The sequence below is a fragment of the Tinamus guttatus genome, unplaced genomic scaffold, assembly GCF_059628265.1.
Source record: "Tinamus guttatus ecotype Peru unplaced genomic scaffold, ASM5962826v1 Tinamus_guttatus_pri_ptg000202l, whole genome shotgun sequence".
NCBI lineage: Eukaryota > Metazoa > Chordata > Aves > Tinamiformes > Tinamidae > Tinamus > Tinamus guttatus.
In genome coordinates, this window is record NW_028288736.1 from 4,687,472 (window position 1) to 4,709,156 (window position 21,685).

At 39.0% G+C, this 21,685-nt stretch overlaps 1 protein-coding gene across 2 annotated transcripts in view; it reads left to right on the forward strand.

Annotated features, from left to right (window-relative positions):
* PPP3CA (protein phosphatase 3 catalytic subunit alpha) overlaps positions 1-20,449 on the forward strand; it is a 165,098-nt gene extending 144,649 nt beyond the window's left edge. Inside the window, exons 10-14 of one of the 2 annotated variants that reach the window (XM_088524015.1) lie at positions 369-443; positions 8,555-8,639; positions 12,751-12,848; positions 15,558-15,587; positions 18,707-20,449. In XM_088524015.1, coding sequence (XP_088380141.1) covers positions 369-443; positions 8,555-8,639; positions 12,751-12,848; positions 15,558-15,587; positions 18,707-18,900 — 482 coding nt within the window. In that variant the 3' untranslated portion in view covers positions 18,901-20,449. The remainder of the gene's footprint in view (positions 1-368; positions 444-8,554; positions 8,640-12,750; positions 12,849-15,557; positions 15,588-18,706) is intronic. The other variant, XM_088524017.1, reaches the window with a different exon arrangement.
* The last annotated feature ends 1,236 nt before the right edge of the window (positions 20,450-21,685 follow it).

Sequence of the window (21,685 nt, forward strand, 5' to 3'; positions counted from 1 at the left end):
TGTCCTAGTAAAATGAAAAGCAAGAATTTGTTTAAAGGGAGAAAAGAATGTTACCAGGTTGTCTGATATTTGCAGAAAGAGCATGTTTTTAAAAAATAAATAAGAAATTAAAAATTAGTTTGTAGTGGTGTTTGGTATTTTTGGATCAGCTATTTGTTGAAGTGTATGCAAACAGCCCTTTTGCTGAGTACATAGGATGACCCAATTCAAGCTTGTATTACTACACATATAGAGTAAGGTCCCTGTTGTTTAAAAAGCGGTTGCCATTCAGATACTGAGTTTTCATTAACACTACTACACGTATAGATTGCTCTCAGAGAGACCAGTGAACTTCAGTATGAACATCTTGCATTTGTTTCCTATTTCAGTGACAGAGATGCTGGTAAACGTGCTGAACATCTGCTCAGATGATGAATTAGGGACAGAGGAAGATGGTTTTGATGGTAAGAACCTTCTCTTTGGTTGGGATTGTTTGCCTTGAAACTACTGTAAAAGTTTATTCACTAACCCTAGGATAATTTTCTGGATCTCATCTAAGTTCTCGGCTGCTCAAAGCAACTGTTGTGCTGAACTCCAGTGGATTTGCTTACTGCATGTTTGGGAAAGAATTAATGTAACTTTTGCCCTGTTCTAACCCTAGCGAAAAATACAAGTCTCTTGCTGGTCTAGCTATTTTTGATTTTGAAGAAAATGTATTTCCTTCCATGAAATTTGGGTTGTGTTGTCTTGAAGGGGTCAGCTGTTGATTTTTATGCACATTATCCCAGTGTTTCCAGTAGAAAGCTTCACTAAATGGATGAAATAATTTGATCTGTAGTAATTACGTTTCCTGCAGCACTACTTCCAAAGCATATCTCCTACAACTTTGGAAGAACAATATTTGAAATTTTATTTTGTTCATCAGAAAACTTTTTAAATGCAATTTTTTATTTCACAGTCTTTCAGAATCAATATAAGCATTAAAAAGTCAATGTATGCAAAAAAAAAAAAAAAAAAAGAAAAGTTTCTGCTTTTAAAAAGAAAGGGGAAAAAGGATTTTCACTTATGTTGTCACTTGGTCTGGAATCTATAGGATAAGTTACCTCATTCCTCATACCTGCTGGTTCCATTGTATGGGATGTTTTGTCCTGCAGCCTGAAGCTTCTCAGAAGTACATTTATTCTGTTAGGCGTTGTTTTCTGTTATGACTGTGTAAGAGTAAATTGCAGTTCTCCATAATCTTCCTTCTCAGTTGAACAGTTCTGAACAAATCCCATGTGTTCTTAATGCTCTTACTGCAAATGTTTTCTGCATTAAAAGAAAAAAAAAAACAGAAAGAACAAGTAATATAATATGCTAAAAAGAATTTTGAAAAATACAGCATCACAAAGCAACCAGTGGAAATAATCTCAGAATGTCTCTGGGTAAAACGAAAGGAGGAGACAATGAAGAACTTCTCGGAAAGACAAATATTTAATGAAATTGTAATTAATAGCCAATAATTAAAATGATCACTATCTTAATTTTTAGCCTTTAGAAAAGGACCTATATCACAGATTTCCTGTGTGATGGGAAAGAAGCGTATAGATTATAGCACTTTGTTTGTGTTTTTGGAGGAAATAAAAAGTCTCCATTCTGCCGCAGCTACGTAGTGTGGACATGAACCATTATCTTGCAGGACTCGGAACAAAAGCTGAATATATTGAAACCAGTAATCAGTGCCGAGAAGAAAACACCTGTTTGAATATTGAACCCATTTTTTCTTATGAAATTTAAATAAGTAGCTACTGTGTAATTAAAGCAATGTTTGAAACTGTGTGGAGGCATACACTGAGTAAAAACTCTGCAGTAGCAAGAGACCTGTGTGCTTGAAATCTCTGGCTCAAGAAAGCTCTTAAGCACAGGCTTAAACACCACTGAATTCAGTGTCACAGCAAAGGCCTTATGAGGAGGTTTTTGAATGAATTCAGCCTTGGCCTAATAATTTTGTTTAAAGTTGTGCTGTAAATGTTCATAGACACTAAGTAGAATACGGATAGGCCAATGCTAAATTTTTTGGACCTCTTTTCACCTTATACTGAGAGTGTTGGTGTTGCCGTACAGAAGTTACAGCAGGATGTTTTCATGGTTGCAAACAGGACACGTCAGGGGTCTTTCATGACACTGTGTTCCTACAGCATCTAGAAAATAACTGTCCTGCAGCTGCAAGAAGCCATGGTGTTTTCTGTGCTCTCTGCGGTGCGAGGAGCGTGACCCAGGCGGCTCCCGGCTTTCCTGGTGCACGGCCCTGCAGCACTGCCACTGCCCAAGCAGGAGGGCAGGCTGAAATCTTCTTCCTCAACACGGGTCTGTGCTGCGGAGTCTAGCCAGCAGCATTAAAACTTCTGCATGAGGAGTGAATAAATTGTTCTTGGTACCACAGTATTTAACTCTGTGGTCTAAATGGACTCTCAGATTTTTCTGGACAAACACTTTCCCTATGTAAAACATGGTGTTAAGGGAGGTGTTGGAAAGTCACAGGAAGGTGTAGCTAAATCCAGAATTTGCACATATTCATGTCCACTGGTAGCTGTCGAGGTAGTCGACAACGCTGGTCCTCTGTGCTCATGGGTGCCCTCCCACTCACTGGCAGCAGTAGGTCAGTGTGGATGGACACATGGAAGAGATGGAAGAATTCATGCATAAAAGCAGATTTCAGAATTGATTAAATTTGAGAGAGACTGATATTTAATGATTTCCTGGTGCCTTCTGGGTTATTATCTCTACTGTAAGAGAAAATCATCTTTCTCTCGGAGATAGCTTTGTCATCTTTTACTTTTCTTCCTTCAAGCATTGCTTTTTTTGAGGAGGAGGAATACCAAATATGTTTCTTTTGTGGTCTTGATGAAATAGACCTAATGATTATCAGTTTACAGATGTCTGCCAAGGCTGCATATTGACAGCCTTGTAGTGGATCAACATAGCTACAATTTTTCTTAGATAATTTTTGCCTAGCTGCTTTGGAGGACTGCGGGGCACAGTCATTTCATCCACCAATGTTTTTCTTTACACTGATAGAAAATGCCCGATATCTGCAACAGCGGGTGCCTTTTGTTTGATGAAATGATTCCCTTAAACCATCACTTCTCTGCATCATCTGTAGTTTTCAGAGCTTGCTGCTGATTTCCTTTCTCTCCTTGCAGTTTGAACATGCCCTGACCTGGGTGCCCACATGTAATGAGAATGATCCATCACTATGGTTTGCACTGATCATTCGTTACCTTCTCTTTCACATTCTTGCCCTCTGTCTTCGCCTCTCACTTTTCCCTTCAAAACAAAAACCCATCAATATTGCCTGACCTCACTGCATGGTGTTCTTGTGAGCCGGTTTTTGATCTGCGTCCTGCATGTTACATTTAGCCCTGAGCAGGATGCTAGACAGCATGTATTCCTTTTTCTTTTTTTTCTTTTTTTTTTTTTTTTCTCTCCTTCCTTAAGGCGATAACTTTGTGAGAATCTGATGGGTTTATTGGAGGCAATTTGTGCATGTACTTTAGTGGGAGAGCACCTCAGTAGCAACACTAGTGCCCTTTAGTCGTCTTTCCTTGGTGGCCTGTATTGGCCTTTTGGGTTTGCTTGCTTTAAAAATGAAAGGACAAGATATGTCAAGCTTTCTCATCTCTGATAATTTTCCTCTTGTACTTTTTCTTTCCTGTTTGCACTGGTGGTTGCAACATAATCTGATCCAGCAGAAATGTCTTGGGTGAACATTAGCTAGAATGCTGTATGGTTTGTGCATCAGATGTATTGCTTAGCAACCCGAGCTACAAATACTTCTATCTAGCCAGTATACAGTCAGAATCCTGTTGTATTTTAATTGGTAACACTTCTGGCCTCATGCGTTTGATTGAAAAACTAAGCTGCTAATTAAAAGGGTGGAATAATACAATAGACAATTTGACCCACATGCTCTGCTTGCTTTGTATGTGTCGCTATCATGATTTGGCATAAAGGAACTTCTTAATTACCTGCATTAATTTTCCCACCACCTTGACAGCAGAAGCTCCCAGCCTTCCTCTGGAAAAGCGACTGTCGTAGTGCAGCCATTGTTCCTTGCCTGGAGTTAGAGGCTTGCTGCACTCTGAGACTAAACCAAATTACCAAGTCAAACATGTCTTGCTGATCAAAACCTAGCTGCATGGTTAGCAGTAGCGTGTGCGTTTTGCCCCAGCTCTTCAGCACAACAGGCTCAGCCTAGGGAGAGCTCTGCGGCAACGAGCACGGAAACTGAGTTAGCAATAGCCAAGGCCTCTTCCTTAGGTGCCGCTTGCTGCACAGCACATCAGTAAGAGCATTCAGGTTTGTGGCTATGCAAGCGAGAGTCTCTTACCTTTAGCTTTTAAATCAGTTAACTTGTAACTAGCAGAGGTCTCTTTTTTTTTTTTTTCCCATTGGTTTATATATATATATATATATTTTTTTTTTTTTTTTTTTTTTTTTTTGCAATACTGGCAAGGTGAGGCTGCAGTGCCTGTTCTTTGTGGTTTCATGAAAAAGGAATGTTTTAATATGGTGGTTTATCTTTTTGCCAGAAACAGTTGTTTCTATACCCAAAGTGTTTCATGTTCCTCTGCAACACGATCAGGCAACATTGCCCAAACATGAGTCATGGTGCAGCAGGGCCTGGCCTCTGCAGTGCTGCAGTTGTGTTGCTTTGAGTCTTAAAAATGCAATCCTTTGCATTTTTGCAATGCAGTGCAATCCTTTCAATTTTTGCAGTGCAGTGTGGTGTTGTATATAAATAAGCCAGAGAAACTGGCTTGTGATATTTGTGAAGAAAAGGTGTTGACAGCCAGGTATGCCCCAAGCCAAGTGGGACATGGAGGGCTCTTAGTTCAAAAAAGCAACAGAAATTGATTGGATCCCTTCAGAGCAGTTTCAATAACATGGGCGAAAGCAGGTGCTGAAGGGATGGCAGGCCCAAGGCAGTGCAAGCTGCATGCTGGCTTCCTGCACAACCTACTAACAAGGCTTTCAGTTGAATTTTTTTTTTTTCCTCCCCAATAGTTCTCCATCTGTTTCTTTCCTTTTGGATGTTCCATACCTAATTTGTTTCTTTTCTGCTTTTCAGACTTTACTTAAACATAGTGTTTCCACTGATGTTGTCAAATGTTCTTTTTTTTATTTTCATTCTACAACCATCACTGATCTTTTTCTTTCCCCCTCCCTTTTGGAACCCTTAAGAAGATGCCATTTATGCACAGAAGAAAGGTATTTAATAAATTTAGGGCTTAAGTTTCCTTAATTTACCTTTGTATCACTTGGCTACTGCTTAAGTCATATGTAATATATTAGGATACTATTGAGAGAGATTTTGTTTTGGTGTCTTTACTCAGTACCATTATCCAGCCATTAATCCCTAAATCTTGGAGTATTTTTCATTGTTCTGCTTCATAACCTGAATGTCTATATTACATTTTGCATAAGAAATAAATCCAAAATTCAGGAAGAAGTGTTAAATTACTTGAGAAAGTAAGATTCAGACCTTTTTTTTTTTTTTCCTTTCCCGTTCCTCTAAGTAATATCTCCTCTAAATTTAACTTCAGTTGACCAAGTTTTTTTTTTTTTAATTTTATTTTTAAGTTCTCTTCATGGATATATGATTTAAGATATTGAAGGAAAAGTTTTAAGGGGATATCAGGCAATGTTTGCAAAGGCTAAATTTAATCATTTTATCCATAGGTGTTTCTTTGGCTATGACCTATTTTCTTTGACATAAGTGTATGTTTAGGTCTAGCTGCAGTCAGGCACTAGAGCTTTGGGGTCATGGTGGATTTCGCGGTGCCGACCCAGAGCACTCGCAGTGGGAGCGGGAGTCGGAGGGCTGCGCAGGAGTGGGATGGAATCCAAGGGCTGTTCACCAGCTGCAGCCAGTCAGAGCTAACACGGCAATATCGCATTGCGAATGTCAGGGCTTTGGGGAGATAGTTACTTCAGGAATGACTTATATTGCCAGTCTTTAATTCTTGGTTGTATTTTCTGAAATACTAAATAGTGGCTGAAAGCAGTCAACTTTACTTACAAGATCAACTGAAGCAGTTTGGGTTTTTAAGAAACAAAGGAACAGGGATAGTGAGACCTGAGAAAAGGTATTTGTTATTTTAACTAAGGAGTTTTGCTTCCAGAGGAGTGAAAACCACGTCATATCTGCCTTGAGAATATAGTTCAATGAGATTGTAGGAGCTGAGCTAGGAATATATTTTCTCTATTTCCGAATTGAATTATTACTGTTTTCTTTTTTTCATTAAGCTTTAACTAATACAGTAAATCTACAGGAGTTAAAGCTACCTTTTCTCTCACTCTTGGTTGTCCAGAACAATGAATTTATGCCTAGGACAAGCTCTCTATTTGAAAGTTATCTTTGTCACCAGAGCTTCTTCCAGTCTGAGCTTCAAGATAGAGATGTGATCTCTGGACAGATCAGTGGGGCAAATAGAAATGCCTGGAATTAATACATCCTATTTAACTAGGCCAAGTCTGCATGCTTGATTATAAGAGATCAGGTTTCTGTTCCCCAGCATGAACAAAAACCTAGCAGCAGCCATGCACACAGCGCCCTTTGCACGTGCTGCTGCAGGGTGCTCTGCCGGTACCCAGCAGGCTCACAGCTACCAAGCTATAAAGTTGATAAAACTTGTCCCCAGCACTGTTTGGGATTAAACTTAAGCTACCCCAATATTACATGTTGCAGTGAAAGTCATCCTTGTTTTTATGTCATTATCTGTGATATTTGTTCTTATGGTTACATTGCTTGCTTTTGAAGAGCTGTGTGGTTTAGAAGTTGAGTTTATTTTCAGTTTTGAAACTTCTGAGAAGGAGGATTGTTTGTTTTGAAAGCAAAACTCATAAAAAAAAAAAAAAAAACCTGTGCATCTGTTTCACCTCATCCAAAATCCTAGATACCAGTCAAGGCATCTATTCACCTGTGAAACACTGTTAAGCAGCCATGGAGTTTGCAGTTACTGCATCAGAGAGATTTGCAGTAGGATGGGTAGCCGTGCTTGGCGACAGGAGCAGGGGCTGCTGCCAGCAGAGAGGTGTGGAGAGAAGGGGAAGCCTGAGAAGGCCTCGCGGTGCCCTGTGCAGGCGGGCTGCAGATGCACGGAGAAGCCCCACGGGGGGCATCTGGCAGCTGGCCTATGAACTCAGGGGAGCCAGTATTTCACTCTGACTGCTTGTGGCCAAAGCCACTTTGCACTCAAAATACACTGAAGGGAGGGTCTGTATGGCAAGGCCCTTCAGGTGCATAGCTCAGCTCCTCCTCTTCCTTGCCTCCCCTCAGCGCTGTCTTCAGTGCCAGCATCAGTGCCCCAGGTATTGGCCTTTCCTGCCATTTGAGCCTCTGGGATGGATCCAACAAGAAATTGATGGATTTCTTAAGAATGGAAAACAGAATGTTTTATTTTGTCCTTGAATTCTGGAACCACTAGAGTGAGGTGCTATAGCAGTTTTCTAGCTGCACTCTTGAGCCTCAGATCAAGTTGTCAGAGAGTGTCCATAGGAGCCACGCTTCCCTTTCCTTCAGCACTCTGGGCAGAAATCTTTGGGGCCTTAGTGGTCACCACTTAGTTATTTACTGAAGCTGCTTTCCTTGGTGTATTGTAGCATTTTCTTGCAGCGCAGGAGTTTTTCTTATTAACAGAAATGGCTGTTTCTGATCATGTGTTAGTACAAGTACTTGGTTTCCCGGTTCAGGTGGTTATTTCACTTGGATGTCTTTGGTAGTATCTGAGTAAGGACTGCATGTACGAAACTTGCTGGCCTCCAGTCTGGGCTCCATTTTTTAAGGCAGTTTATTTTGTGAGCTTGTGACTCCCAGAGCAGCAGGGAGCTCAAACAAGCTGCGGCTGTGATGAGGAGAAAGTTGAATCCCTGGAAGCCTTTGACCACAACTAGCTACCACAATGCCCATAAACTCATGCTGCTTTTTAAGATTCCATCTTTCTAGGTTTTATAACTAGTTAAATATATTTTTGAGAAGGATGAAGAAAATGGCTGCTAGGGCTGTCTTGGACCCAAATTTGTACCATAGTCACTTTTTTGAAAATTAGAGTAAAATGTTTTTCCACTTAAAATGATAAGACTTGGCAATCAATTTTAACTCTGTTGTTGCATTAAAAAAAAAAAAAACTTTTATAGAATGCGGATTTTAGTGGTTCAGACATTGTTCACGTTGAATATTTTTCTATGCATTTTGTCTAATTTAAAAAAACTGTTTTTAGTAGACTATCATCTCTGAAAATATTTTTTGAAATGCGAAATGGGATTACATTGATGAAAAAATGTTGTTTTAATGTGTAGCAGAAAAAGGATCACATCTCTACAGGTACCAGTAACTAGCGTGTTCAAGAGTGATGAAACAATCTTGGACTATATATAATGAATTCATGTTTGGGGTCTTGACTCCAGATTAGTTTGGCAAACTGTATAGTACCAATGTGGCATTTCTTATATATATTAAATCATTGTATTCAGACTTCAGAGTAGTGGTTTATTGTTTGTAAGTCATTATAACTTATTAATGTATTTTCCATAGGAGCAACAGCTGCAGCTCGAAAGGAGGTTATAAGAAACAAGATAAGAGCAATAGGAAAAATGGCTAGAGTCTTCTCAGTGCTAAGGTAAGGTTTTTGCTGTTTTGAATGGGCTTTTTATGTTAAAGGAAATTATATTAAAGAAAATCTCTTAATTTAAGAGCATTCTACTGGTAGCTGAGCAGCAAACATTTGATATTTTAATATATCAGCTAGTCACCTTTTCAGATATACCACCCTAAAACCTTTTTCAAGGCCATTTTATCTATACAGTGCTGCTATTTATTGTGGCTCTAAATTATTTTACCCAGTGCTTTTGGTGAACTTGAAACTAAAAAGCAAACAAAAAATACTAGCAAAGAAACTGACTGTTATCTTTTCTTTAAGAAAGCCTTTTTCTCTCCAGCAGTACAAATTAATCATGTTAGCCACTGTGAGGCAAGAGTTATATGTAGGGAATGAGCACTTTCAGCATAATGTCACATTAAAAAAGGCAGCCAGCTGTCCAAGTTTGTCACCTATGGTTGTTGCTGCATCTGTGAGTAATGACGATTAAAGATAAAAGCATTAGGTTCATTTAACTAAAAATTCAGCAAATCAATGCAAACAGCAACTGGTTACCTCGGTTTGCACTCCCACAAACACAGGAACCCGAGTAACTCATTGCTACTTGATGTTTAGGCTTTCCCATTTGCTGTTGCAAGTAGACTAGAAAGCTTTGCTGTGCTTCTGCGATGTCTGCACAGAGAAAATAGGTTTTCTTCTCTTTCAACAAAAGGGTTATTTTGTTTGTTTTCCTAGGAAATTGTTTGCTCCTCTGCTCTAGTCAGTTTGTGGTTATTAGAGCTGCTCCAAAAGATTTTCAAGTTTTTTGTTTATTTGTGTATTTTTTTTTGTTTGTTTGCTTTTGTGCTTTGTTTTTAAGTGTATTGATATAATCACTTAAAGAATACTTTTTTTTCAGCCAAAACTCCCAAATTTGCTCAATATGACTGTTTTGCAGTGTCCATGCAGTGGGCAGGTTGTCAGTGGGGCTTTGCCTCAACGCAGCAGTTGGCCCACGCACTGCAGATTGCAGCAGCATAGTTTCGTATCACAAAACTGCATAGGTGAAAGACTTCATATCTGGGCTTCCCCCGGTGTTGCATGTGAATTGCTGGTGATGCACACACTAATTCAAAGTGATACCTGTAATAAATAGAAAGTAGGTTTAATGCCTTTTTCCTAAAGTAGATGGAGGAGCAATCAACTGTTTCCACCTGCTCCTCTGCTAAGTCTGGCGGAGAGCCTGTAGCTGACATTGCCACCACCTTCATGAACAGCACGATTATTTTCTCTACTGACAGTTGAGCAAGCAAAGCTAGGCAGCCCTGGCTTTCTCCCATAACCTTCAATTGCAGGTTCTGGATCTACGGTATTTTGCTGTGGAGCATTGTTTGAAAAGTAGGTTAAATTTGATAGAAAGCTGGACTTAGAATATACAAAAGGGCTCGAAATTGGATACTCAGTTGATATTTTTTGTTTTTGATAACTTGCAAGCAGTTTGCAATGTTCATGTCACAAATATGTTAAGAAGCTTTCAAAAGGAACTATGGGGCCAGGCTTTTCAGTGCTTTCAGGAAGGCACAAGGGTACAGCATAATTTTTGCGTGTGCCCAGTTTTTGGTGATAACTGAAGCCTAAGGCATCAGGCTCATGTATCTGTTTGAACACTGGAGTCCCCTTCAGTTACCTCAGGAAAATCAGTGTTTTGAGGCATTGTTGAAAATCTTGATTTTTTGCTGAAAGGAGGTCAAACCTTCTCAAAACTGTTTGAGAGTTTTTATTTGACTTTTGTTTATTTCTTTGTTTCCTTTTGTTTTTTACTGCTCCTATATGCATCCCAGCATCTTCCAAGGACCAGAACATGCTGTATCAGGTAGTTTTTCAGTCACTCAAGCTGTTACTGATCTTGGATCCTGATAGCTTTAGGACTTTGGAAGAAGGAGAGCAGATGAGGGCTCTTCATTAGCTCTGCCCTCACATTAGCCAGCAAACACAGTGCATCCTTCCTGTGGTCAGGGGCAGTCAGCAGATCAGCAGGTAACTCCACGGGGCAGTTTTGCTGACGAGTCTCCCAGTGGGATGACCATTTCATAGCAGCTCTAGGCCAGTGACCCTGTTCAGGTGGTACTCCCCCTCTTGCTGTGACAACCTTGTTGTCCTTAGCTAAATGCCAGACTGCTGGCAACTAAGATTACATGAGCATTACAATCTTGCAAGTCATATTGCTGTAGAATGGCCTGGATTACTTTTTAAGCCTCTGCCAGCAAAATCCACATTTAATAAACAAATGTCTGATATCTGGTTAAAACCATGAAAAGCCTGAGGTGGCAACACCAGCCTGTATCAGAAGTCTTTATGGTTCCTGTTTTGATATGAAACTTACTCCACTAGTGATGGAAAAGTTTTTCCAAGCAAGCAGTGCTCACTTACATCACAGCCAAAGAACTTGGTCAAGTGCCTATTCTCTAAGCCATGGTGACCACCTCCCTTTAACTAAATGTAAGCTCGTATCTGTGCCATCATTTTGACTACCTAAGTCTCAGAAAAATTAGATGGCAAAATATCATTGTATTCAATTTCAAAGGTTATAAATAAGTTTTGCCAAGGAAAAGTCATCATAGGAATAACAGCTTAAATTCAGTGGAAGGCTGCCTCTCTGTGACCTTGAACTCTCTAATCTGACTTTTCTCTGAATATATTTAAACAGCCAAGAGGTAAATAAAACATCTAATCAGTTAAATAAGGGCATAAGAGCGATTAAATACCATGGAAAGTATTAAAGGCTAAAAATATTAGAATTTGTGATACAGAAGTTTTTCAGGGACACATCTTTTAAAGAAGTGCTGCACATAAACATTTCCTACAAAGGCAAAGCTGTAAATGCTATTGCAATTTAGTTCAAGAGAGATGAAATGGCCTGAACTGAAAATGTGGATTATGCACTTGCAGAGGCAAATTATCAGGAGAAGGCAAAGCTTTCGGGTGTAATGTTGCTTAGTGAGGTGAAAATGCTGTGTTAATTCTGGAAAAATTTGGCTGTTGCATTCTTTCTAGTGGCTTCCAAAAATTGAAAGAAGAACAGACAGAGAATCTGATTTTAACTTTTACAGAAAAGTTGTGTGTACAGGAAGATTTATTATCAAGCTAAAAAACTTCAGTATACAGAGTTTGTAAACGAGCTGTTTGAAATGAATAAGTAATTCAGGGCATGGAGGCTTCAAGAAAACTGTATGTACTAGAATTCTTGATGGGCAATTTTGATAGAATCACAGTATCATCAAGCAAATGCAGAACTAAATTCTGTCTTTGTGTTTGTTTCCTCCAGCTTAATGTCATTATATATTTCAAAGTAAAATGCTTCAAAATAGGCTTATCTTAGAGCATTGGGGTCAATTTTGCTGCTGAGAAAATATGTCATCAGAGACAGCATTGTAGAGCTCATGGAAAGCTGGATTTAACTTCTTGTGTGGATAGAGCTATAATATTCTTCTTGACATATATTAGAAACTATGTGTATTTAGAGAACTGCAAAATATATTTGGGCTTCTTAAACTCTTTTCCGTGAAATCAGTATCACTTTCAGCATACAGAAAAGATGTAGAAAAAAAAGGCTTTAAAAAAACTTGGGTAAAATTGCTTATTAATTTTAATGAGCTTTTTAGGTGCTTTTTCGGTGGCTGATGAACAATAAGAAATGATGCCTCTGACTATTAGTGTAGATGAAGCCAAAAAAACAATTTAAGTGTACTTCTGCCCATATTGTACGAGGCAGATCTGAATGTGTGGCTGGCACGTACTGCTCCTTTGGTGCTTCCTTTTTCTGTGGTTTTGGTTTTAGCACTGTAGGCAAATGCATGGATTTGCATACATCATTTCACACTCCCAGGGTCAGAGGATTTCTGTAAAGGGCGTCTGTGCATTGTACGGCACCCTGGTGAGCTACGTACAGAGGAGAAAGCCCAGACGCTATGGGGAGGACTGCACTGCGTGGGTTGCCTCTTTCCGAGTAAAGACATGGAACAGAACCCAATCATTGCAGGACAGATGCAACTAAAAAATTCTAGAATATTGTCCATGCTAAAGCAAAGCAAAACAAAAACTAAAAGATAAAAAGATTTACTTGTTTTCCTTTCTCTTCTCCCTGCCCCTGCAGAGAAGAGAGTGAAAGTGTGCTGACACTGAAGGGTTTGACTCCAACAGGAATGCTGCCCAGTGGTGTGCTCTCTGGAGGGAAACAAACACTGCAAAGCGGTAAGTATGTTTGCCTGTGTGTGACATGGTGTGTTGAAAATAAAAACGACTTTTTAACTGCAGAAACCAAGAAAAATAACTGCAGTCTTCTCGGAGAAAATAAATAAAATGAAGCACAGAGTAAAACATATGGTTTGTTGTAGTGGAGGATTTGTGAGCAGTTCATGTAAGGCCATTTCCCAAGAGTTTTTACGTAGCACTGTTTTTTTTTTTTTTTTTTTTTTTTTTTTTTTTTTTTTTTGAACAAAAATCCCTGAAAATCAACTGTTTAGAATGGTAGATCAGCATCACATGTGAGCACCCTCTTTCCAGAGTTTACAGTGTCATCTTTTATTATTTGTTTTAAGACCAGCTTTCGATACACTGAGCGCTGAAGATTCAGCTTAGATAATGACACTCAAACTCTTATTTTATCTGATTTGTTCTTCCTCTTAGAGACTCACCAATAAAAATAGCTCAAGGAGTAGATTTTATCTCTAGCAATTCTATGTAACAGCATAAGAACCGTTTCACATGATGATTTAAGCCAAAGTGAAGGGAGGCTCTTATAAACACTGTTTTAGCCTTGTAAACAAACACAATACAGACTGTCAGCTCAGTTTTATACCAAGTGCTTTTTGTTACTGAAAATCCATAAGTTCATAATAGAGCTGCCTTTGATAAAATGTTCCTCTTGGAATAAGGAGCTGCAAAGTATTTAATTTACTACTGTAAGCTCTTTTTTTAATGTGTACGTTACTGTAGAATATATACTAGGCACACAAGGCTGTCTTACACTTGCCGTAGTTCTGTTGTCAGTACGTGCTAAGAAATAGAGATGCGTTTATACTCTTATCACAGTCTCAGCCTCTTACTTTCCTGTTTCCTTCCTGGAGTACTCTCTCTGTATTTTTTCCCTTTACTGTCTCTTTTCTCTTATCTCGAAGATTCAGGTATTCCTTGGTAAACCTTTTCCCATTTTTTCCTTCACTTTTTTCCTTTGAATGACTTGTGTGTTCCACACCTAGTAACATTCTGCTTTGAAAATGCTGCAATATGATTCCACAGGCTGCCTCTCTAAAGGGGTTGGGGTCTTATCTAGGCTCTGCTCAGTATTGTTCCCTTCAACTTGTCAGAAAATTTGGCCCAAGGAATATCTGCTATTGTTGCCCTGGCAAAATACTAGGAAATGAAAAGAATTCTTAGAACATTGGCAAAAGTTCTTGTTCCAGTGGTTAAAAGGAACATCTCATACTGCAGTATTCTGGCTCAGTAAAATATATACAGGCTTCTACATTAGTTGACACATAGTACATCATTATTCACCATATAATCTGAAATTTGCATAGTTTCTGTTAAGCACATGTTTGACACTACTGCATTAACAGAAAATATGACCTGTATGTTCTACAGCAGTATCAATTTTAGTCATCATTTTTTTTCTAATGTGTCAGTGCTGGTTTGGAGCTGGTTACTCATGTTATTTTCCTCATCGTAGTTACTGTGATTTCTTTTATTTTGAGTTCACGTTGGTTTAGCTCCTTAATTCTGCCATCTCTCTTGCTCTGTAGCTTGAGAGGCACAGGCTTACCTTGGTGCATGTGGACCTTCTCCTCTACTTTCCCCATGCAGCAAGACGATGGTATACATCTTCTAGCATTGACTCAATCCATATTTAACATCCTAATTAAAAAATATATATATATGCTTTGGCTTTATGGAGGACAGAAGAGTTTCTACATTGGGGGAAATAAGAAATAAGAAAGAAAAAGTGAATTCCTAAAAGGTTTGCCTTTTGACTTTTTCTCTAAACTAGTGGAGTTCTTCAAAATCAAAATTATTTTTAAATATTTGACCTGCCATTGCTATGTGAGATTGTATTTGCTGATTGGCTTCAGCTTCCAAATGTCCAGCTGCAGAAATAAATTCAAGGCAAACATGTTGGGTGGCGTTTGAATGTTGTTTTTTTAAGATCAATTATTTCAAGACAGGGTAAAATACAGTTTGCTCATAGCACTGCACCAACCTCCTGATAAACTTTTCTCTCTCTGACCAGGCTTTGCAATTTTGGGAGTCCAACAACTTTCAGTTTTGCATCTGCCCCTACTGATTTAAAATATCAAAATCACCATTTAATTTTCAGAAATTTGGTGGAGCACACTGAGCAAGCCTGCAAGCCAAGGACATGCTGTCTGAGCAAATTCTCTCCTATGTTGTAGGAAGCTTTCTTGTAATCAGGAGGGAGGAAAAAAATCTTCTTAAGTTGCATGTGTAGCACTTTTCCTGCTGTAGTGGCAGCAAATACTTTTCAAGCTGACATCTTAAGTCTTTTTTCTTTTTTTTTTTTTCTCATGGCTTTATGCCACTTTTCACTTTTAACAGTGCAACTGCAACTGCTCTTTTTAAATGCTGTGGGAATTATGTAGCAGGTCAGATGTGCAATATGGAAGACATTTTCACTTTGTAATTTTGAGTCGAAAGAAAAACATTTGAGTATGTCTTTAAGAGCTTTTGTTATGTGAATCTTTCCGCTTCAAAATCAATGATAGCTTAATTCAATCTGCAAATTATTGTTTTGTGTAGCATTTCTGTGTGTGTCTGTTTTGCCAAAATCCAGCACTTACAGTAACATTAGTGTATTAGCTCCTTTGCTATTCACTGACTTGTTCTTAGACTTAAAATCCTCTGCTCATTTTCTCATTCGTTTTGCTACCCCTTTCTTCTCTTCAGCTACTGTTGAGGCTATTGAGGCTGATGAAGGTAAATTGGCCAGTCCCCTTTCTGTTGCTGCTACAACAGATAAGGGCTCTGCTGGGTGTATTCATTTTGCTGTAGCTTGTACAGATTGTGTGGGTGTTGGGCTAACAATTGTGGCTCGGTATTAACCAAAATGTAATTGCTTTAAAGGGGAAAATGTTTTGCTTCTTTGGGGGGTGATGGTGGTGTCTTTTTTCCTTTCCCAAAAGTTGCAATCAGCGCTGGAATTTCTGTATGTTGAAGCAGGCACTGAGCAATGCACAGGCAGAGGTCAGGGGCTTTGCATTGCAGGGGACACAACATGGCAGCAGCAGCTAGTCAGCGCTCTGACACACAGCTCATCCTATAAAGGCCAGGTCATTTCTCTGCCTCAAACCATTTTCAGCAATCTCTGGTGTTGAAAAGCACACAGCTTTTATAAACATTCTTTCTTCCTTTTTTCTTTCTTTTTTTTTTTTTTTTTGGTGGTGGTGTTTTTTATCCTTCAGTTTTTCCTTTTTTTTCTTTTTCTTTTAGGTCACTAGTGAAAAAATCTTATCAGTCTTTTGTTGCAGTTGAGCATGTTTCTGTTTCTCTTTAGAAGTAAAACAACATGAGACATTTGTCTGCAAGCTGTCTGTTTCCTCTGGTAGTGGCAGTTTACACACTGGGTGTTTACATTAGAACAACCATTAACATCAGCACCATCTAAGCTACAAACGTCAAGTGACTGGCTGCCTCAGAAGAGTTGGAATGACTAGTGTTGAAAACGGGTGCTTTATTGATAGAGCTCTAATTGAAGCAATTTTATCTATGTTAAGAAGTGAGCAATAACATATTGCACTCTAGATGTACAATATTCAGTATTCTAAAGTTTTGGATGAAGAATTTTCAGAATTCCCCTTTAAAACAAAATTCTTCAGTTGTATTTTGTTCTTGCCCCTCTCAAATTTCCTGAAGGAATTTTTTAGTTAAAAAAAAAAAAAAAAAATCTCATGATTGCTGTCTGTTGGAGAGATGTGCCCTTTTGGCCAGCTGAAATTGTTTTTGATTTTTTTGCAGAGCAGTGATTAAAATTATAAACAAATAAGTAAGAGAAAATACAACTGCTTTTTAAATAGCAGTGAGTAAGCTGCTATTTATGTTGGAATTATCTATTCCTCTTGGCAATCTCTAATCTGCAGTGTGCATTCTTGTTGACAGTTTGGCTGTTTTCTGTGACTTTCTGTGACTGTGTTGTGTTCAGTAGACTCTAAATGTAAACTGCTAATACTCGTTGTCTGACCAGCAACTACAGCAGAGAACCTTCTTCAGTATTACAGATTATATATAATGTGTCTGCTCAAAATGCAACCAATTGCCGATTGCCCCCTGCCAGCAATATTCACTCTTCAAGTGAATGCTTGGTTTGCCATCGCCTCTGGTTAGACCCTGTAGGCACCATCGTGGCGGCTGGTCCACACAGACCCACCTAAGGATGGACAAAACGCTGTTTCCTTTAACAGCTGCCACTGGCACCAGCTGCTGAGTGCCCGCTGCCCCGGGCTGGGCGCCTGGGGGCGTGTCAGGCAGCCCCGCTGCCTGCAGAGCGTAAAGGGGGAAAGAAACAAACACAAGCGGAAGCACCTTCCTGTAGGGCCTGTTCTGTTTTCACTGCTCCATCCCTGCTCACCTGACTAATCACCGTCCTGTTGTTGTTGTTTTCCTGAGTTAAAGCAATTGCTGTTAAGACCCATGTTCCAAGATAACTGTGGTGGAACTGCTTAAGGAAATAAATCCTGGGGCAAACATGATCTGTCTATATTCACACAAATGGTTGGCTAAAATATTGGCACGAAAACACTTTTCTCACTCCCCATAAAATGCAAAGAGTGACAGATTGGTACTAGGGGTCATTTTTGGTTTGTTTGTTTTGAACAGAAGTTTAAACTAGTCCAGAACGGGGTCTGTGTGTTGGAAGGAGAGCAGAAGGACTTTGAGGTAGAGAGGAGATATAGGGAGAAAAGGAATACTGAGTTTGGTCTTTGAAAGTCCTTTACCATTTTCTCCCTGGAGAGTTTCCAATTTCCTGGTACTAACACACCATTTCTGCTTCATGGCATGTTAAGATAGAGACATAACAAAAGTGCAGCCAGCAACTTGGCAGTGCAGTAGGTTGTTTGGTGTGGAGGTAAGAGAAAAACGCACAGAAGGCTTTTGCAGGCTCTTAGACCTGTGACCTGCTCCTCACCTGCAGTGCATTTTTCTTCTCAGATTTAAACCTAAATATCTTAAATCATTAAAATAAAAATGCATATATATATATATATATATATATATATATACATGCATATATATGGCATGCTCTTCAAATGATTCCACATTACAAATATGTGTCTGAGCCTCGGGCTGCCCTCTGAGACCAGTGAGCCATCATTAATGCTGTTGCTAAAAGGCAGTTCAAAATTCTTCGGGTCCACTTGGAACTTTGGTCCCTTGTTTTTCAAATGTATTTTCAAAGTTTAAAAGTATAAGTGTGCCAAAAAACGTGATTCCTAGTCTATGCTGCACTGATTTACTGTTGTTTGACATGAGCTGCTTTCCACAAGTCTGGGGAGGTCAGGGAGGCCAATGGCTCTGAGTGACCAGCAAGCAGTCCATGTGAGACGAGGGCGTTGTCGCATCATCCCAAACTGGGCACAGCGTGGCTTTGCTGTCTGCAGTTGGCCTGTGCTTTTGGCTTTCATGTGCTCATGTGCAAAAGTCAACTGGGAGTTTTGCCTAACCACACAAGACGCACAGTTTTTAAGGCTCTTAAGTTTTATGAGGAGATGCTAACCTGGTGACTCTTGGGCCCCAAGCCTTGTTCCTCGTGGCAAACTCATGTTTCATATCAGCCACTTAGTATTTTAAGCTGAACCCCAGTGGAGAGCAAAATATCAGAAGTTGATCTTGTTTTAAAAAAAAGCAAAAATAGTTGGTTTGCAAGCGACAGTGTGCTTAACCTCCAGGTCTTTCTGAACACGGTAAGGAGTCCGTTGTGCGGTCAGATTTTGCGTTGCCTCCTTCTCAAAGAAGGGCTTTCTCACTCATGGCTAAGTTGGGGGAAAGACTGCCAAGAGTTTTACGTTGCTAATTTTGCTTTTTAATAATCCTTTATTTAGCTATCAAAGGATTTTCACCCCAACATAAGATCACTAGCTTCGAAGAGGCCAAAGGCTTAGATCGAATTAATGAGCGAATGCCTCCGCGCAGAGATGTGCCGTCCGATGCCAACCTTAACTCCATCAACAAGGCAATCTCCACAGAGACTAATGGCACTGACAGCAACGGCAGTAATAGCAGCAATATCCAGTGACCGCTGCCAGGGGAGGGGGGTTGAGCTGCAGGGCACGACGGGGTTGCTGCACGGCAGCAGTTGGATGTTCTTGCCTCTGATCATAGCTTTCTTGCTCTGGGGGCCAGGTGTTGGATTCAGTTTACAAAATCATCTATGAAGAGATTGCAACCTTTATTTTGGTGGGAGGGGGGTGGGGGATCAACACCTCCTTTGGATATGCCTTTAAAATGCTTGTAGAAAAATGAAAGCTAATGCTGGTATATATTGCAAAGTTAGGGGAATGAACATGTTTTCCTACTGCATTGGGATCTTCTAGATATGTTACTGAAAGGCCTTTTATTATGTTACTGGACATGAAAACTTTGTTTAATTTCTTACTAACTATTGTACGTTTACAGTTGCAGCACTAAACATGGACAACATCAAAACATTTTTAACAAAATGTACAAACTAAATAAGGACTATTTATTGATAATGTTTTGCTACTCTTGTCAGACAATGGCTATGAAATAAATTAGGCAGTCTTTAAAAATATAGAAAAAAAGAAAAAAAAAGAAAAAAAGATGTTGGAAATTTGTTTAAAATGCCAAAAAAAAAAAAAAAAGAGCGAGAGAGAGAGAGAGACAGTTTAATTTTGTACAGATATGCTTACCTCAGGTTTCTTTAGTGTGCTTCAATGCCCTTCTTTAAATATAACACTTATCTTACTAATTTGGCAGCGATTATTCTTTTTTTTTGTTTAAACAAAAACTGGAATAATTATAACATTTATCTTTTTTTGCTGTTTATATTTAGGGGGTTTGGTTTGGGGGGGGTTTCTGGATTTTTTTGGTAAATCAAGTCTTGGTTGTGGCTTGCTGAATTTAAATATTTATGAGTGGTGCATTTTTAAGTATAGTGAACAAGACACCATATTAAGTGCAGTGAAAAGCATCTATATTCTGTAAAAATCTGCCTATGCATGTTTTTTAAGAAAAAATTGGCTGTATAGGCCTGTATGGGACTGTAATGCGCTTAGTGGTCTGACTTATACTGGAAATGTATGTATACTGGCGTACTTTATATTCTCTAAAAAAAAAAATGCTTAATGCCTTTGAAATTTTGTAATCAAGAAAAGCTTTGAAAAAATCTAAGGGGAGAGTATTCTTAAAGTTTTTAACATAAGCTTGTCAGTGCACATATAGATGGGTAGCATGTTTAACAAACCTTGTGAAATTTAAATAAGTTTGTAGTTACATGTGGAATTCTAAATGCATGATTACTGTTAATGTCATAATGGTTTAGTCATTTTGTTCTGTTCTGTCATGTGCCACAATGTGTAATTTTTTCACTTTTTTCCCTTTGTATATCAGTTACGGGTTTCAACTGGTTCATTCGAAAAAGGAAAAAGAAACAAAACAGTCCATTGATATTTTTTAACAATTGTATAAGTGCCCAAGTAATTCACTACAGCCTACAGCCTTGCCTTTGTAATTTGACTTCGAAATGTTGGCAATCAAAGCATGCACTTGTAACAATGAAAGAAGCATTTTATATTACTACTCAATAAAAATGTGCATGAACTGAAGCGCTCTCCCCTTTCTTGCTGCCGCTGTTGCGGAAGCTCTCGCACACCCGCACGCTCACACTCACTCATGCACCCGTGTTCCTAACTGTTGGTTTGGAGAAGAGGAGCTCATCCAAGAGAAGAACACCACACCCGTTTCACAGCTCCAGGTCAGTCCTTTGCTAAGGAAAAATGTACTTGTTGCCAAACTGTTCTGCGTTACTTCATCTGCAAACTTCTCATATTTCTGATTTTCCCCTCAAGTTCTGTTAGAGTTGCCTTTTTTTTTTCTCTCCTGAAAATAAGCAGTATGTAACCTGCAAATACTGTGCACACAAATGCCTGTGTCCCCTGTGTTCTTTTCTCCCTTGCCAGGAGTGCCCTCTGCTTGAGAGGTGCCCTTTTCCTCCTTAGTGTTGTTGCTCATCCAGCAGAGACTAAGACGTATTTGAGCACAGTAGTTAACATGGGCTGTTAACATCTTCTGTTGTGTTGAACCAGTCATGCTGGGGGCAAATCCAGATAATAGACTTTTTAAGTAAAGAAGATTTGTAAGTAAATTTAAATTTACAGTAAGTAGAAAGAGACTCCTCTGGCTGTAGAAACAAAGCTCCAGGGCAGGAATGGGCTCACACTCTTCCACTGGAACTTAAGAATTCTGCGGGTGTAATTACAGTATGTGACAATAAGCGTTCCATAGTAAGTAAATGGCACACACTGACCTCAGAAATGTTCTTAACCAGCTCTTCCCTCTGTTTCAAAAAGCAGATTAGTATCATTTTCAAAGTTACTTTATGAAGAAGAAATCAATGCTTTTCAGTGTCAGTTTTCATGTGCTTTTTTTTTTTTTAGCTAAATATATGAAATAGAAAGGCTCTGCATTTTTTTCTCATTTTCTCCTTAATTGTCCTCAGCATACTTCCAGTCCATCCTCCTGTGAAGAAGTGATGAAAAATGCCAGATTGCTATTGCTTTAGTCCACCTTGGAGGTAGCAGTATTAGCTGTCAGTGTGGTGCCTCTTTCTTATGTGTTTTTCCCTTTTTAGCTCTGTGTCTTAATTTTGACAGAATATCAGTGCTGGCAAAAGGCAGTCAATTTATATATCTAGGCCTAAAGAGCTATATCAGTTTTAGATTTATTTTTATTTTTAATTATGTAAAAATGTAACATTTGAGGGGGATAGATATCCAGAGTCTGTCTAGTCATCTGATGACTGACAATGGTCTCCACAAAAAGTAATGGCAAAAGTTGAACTG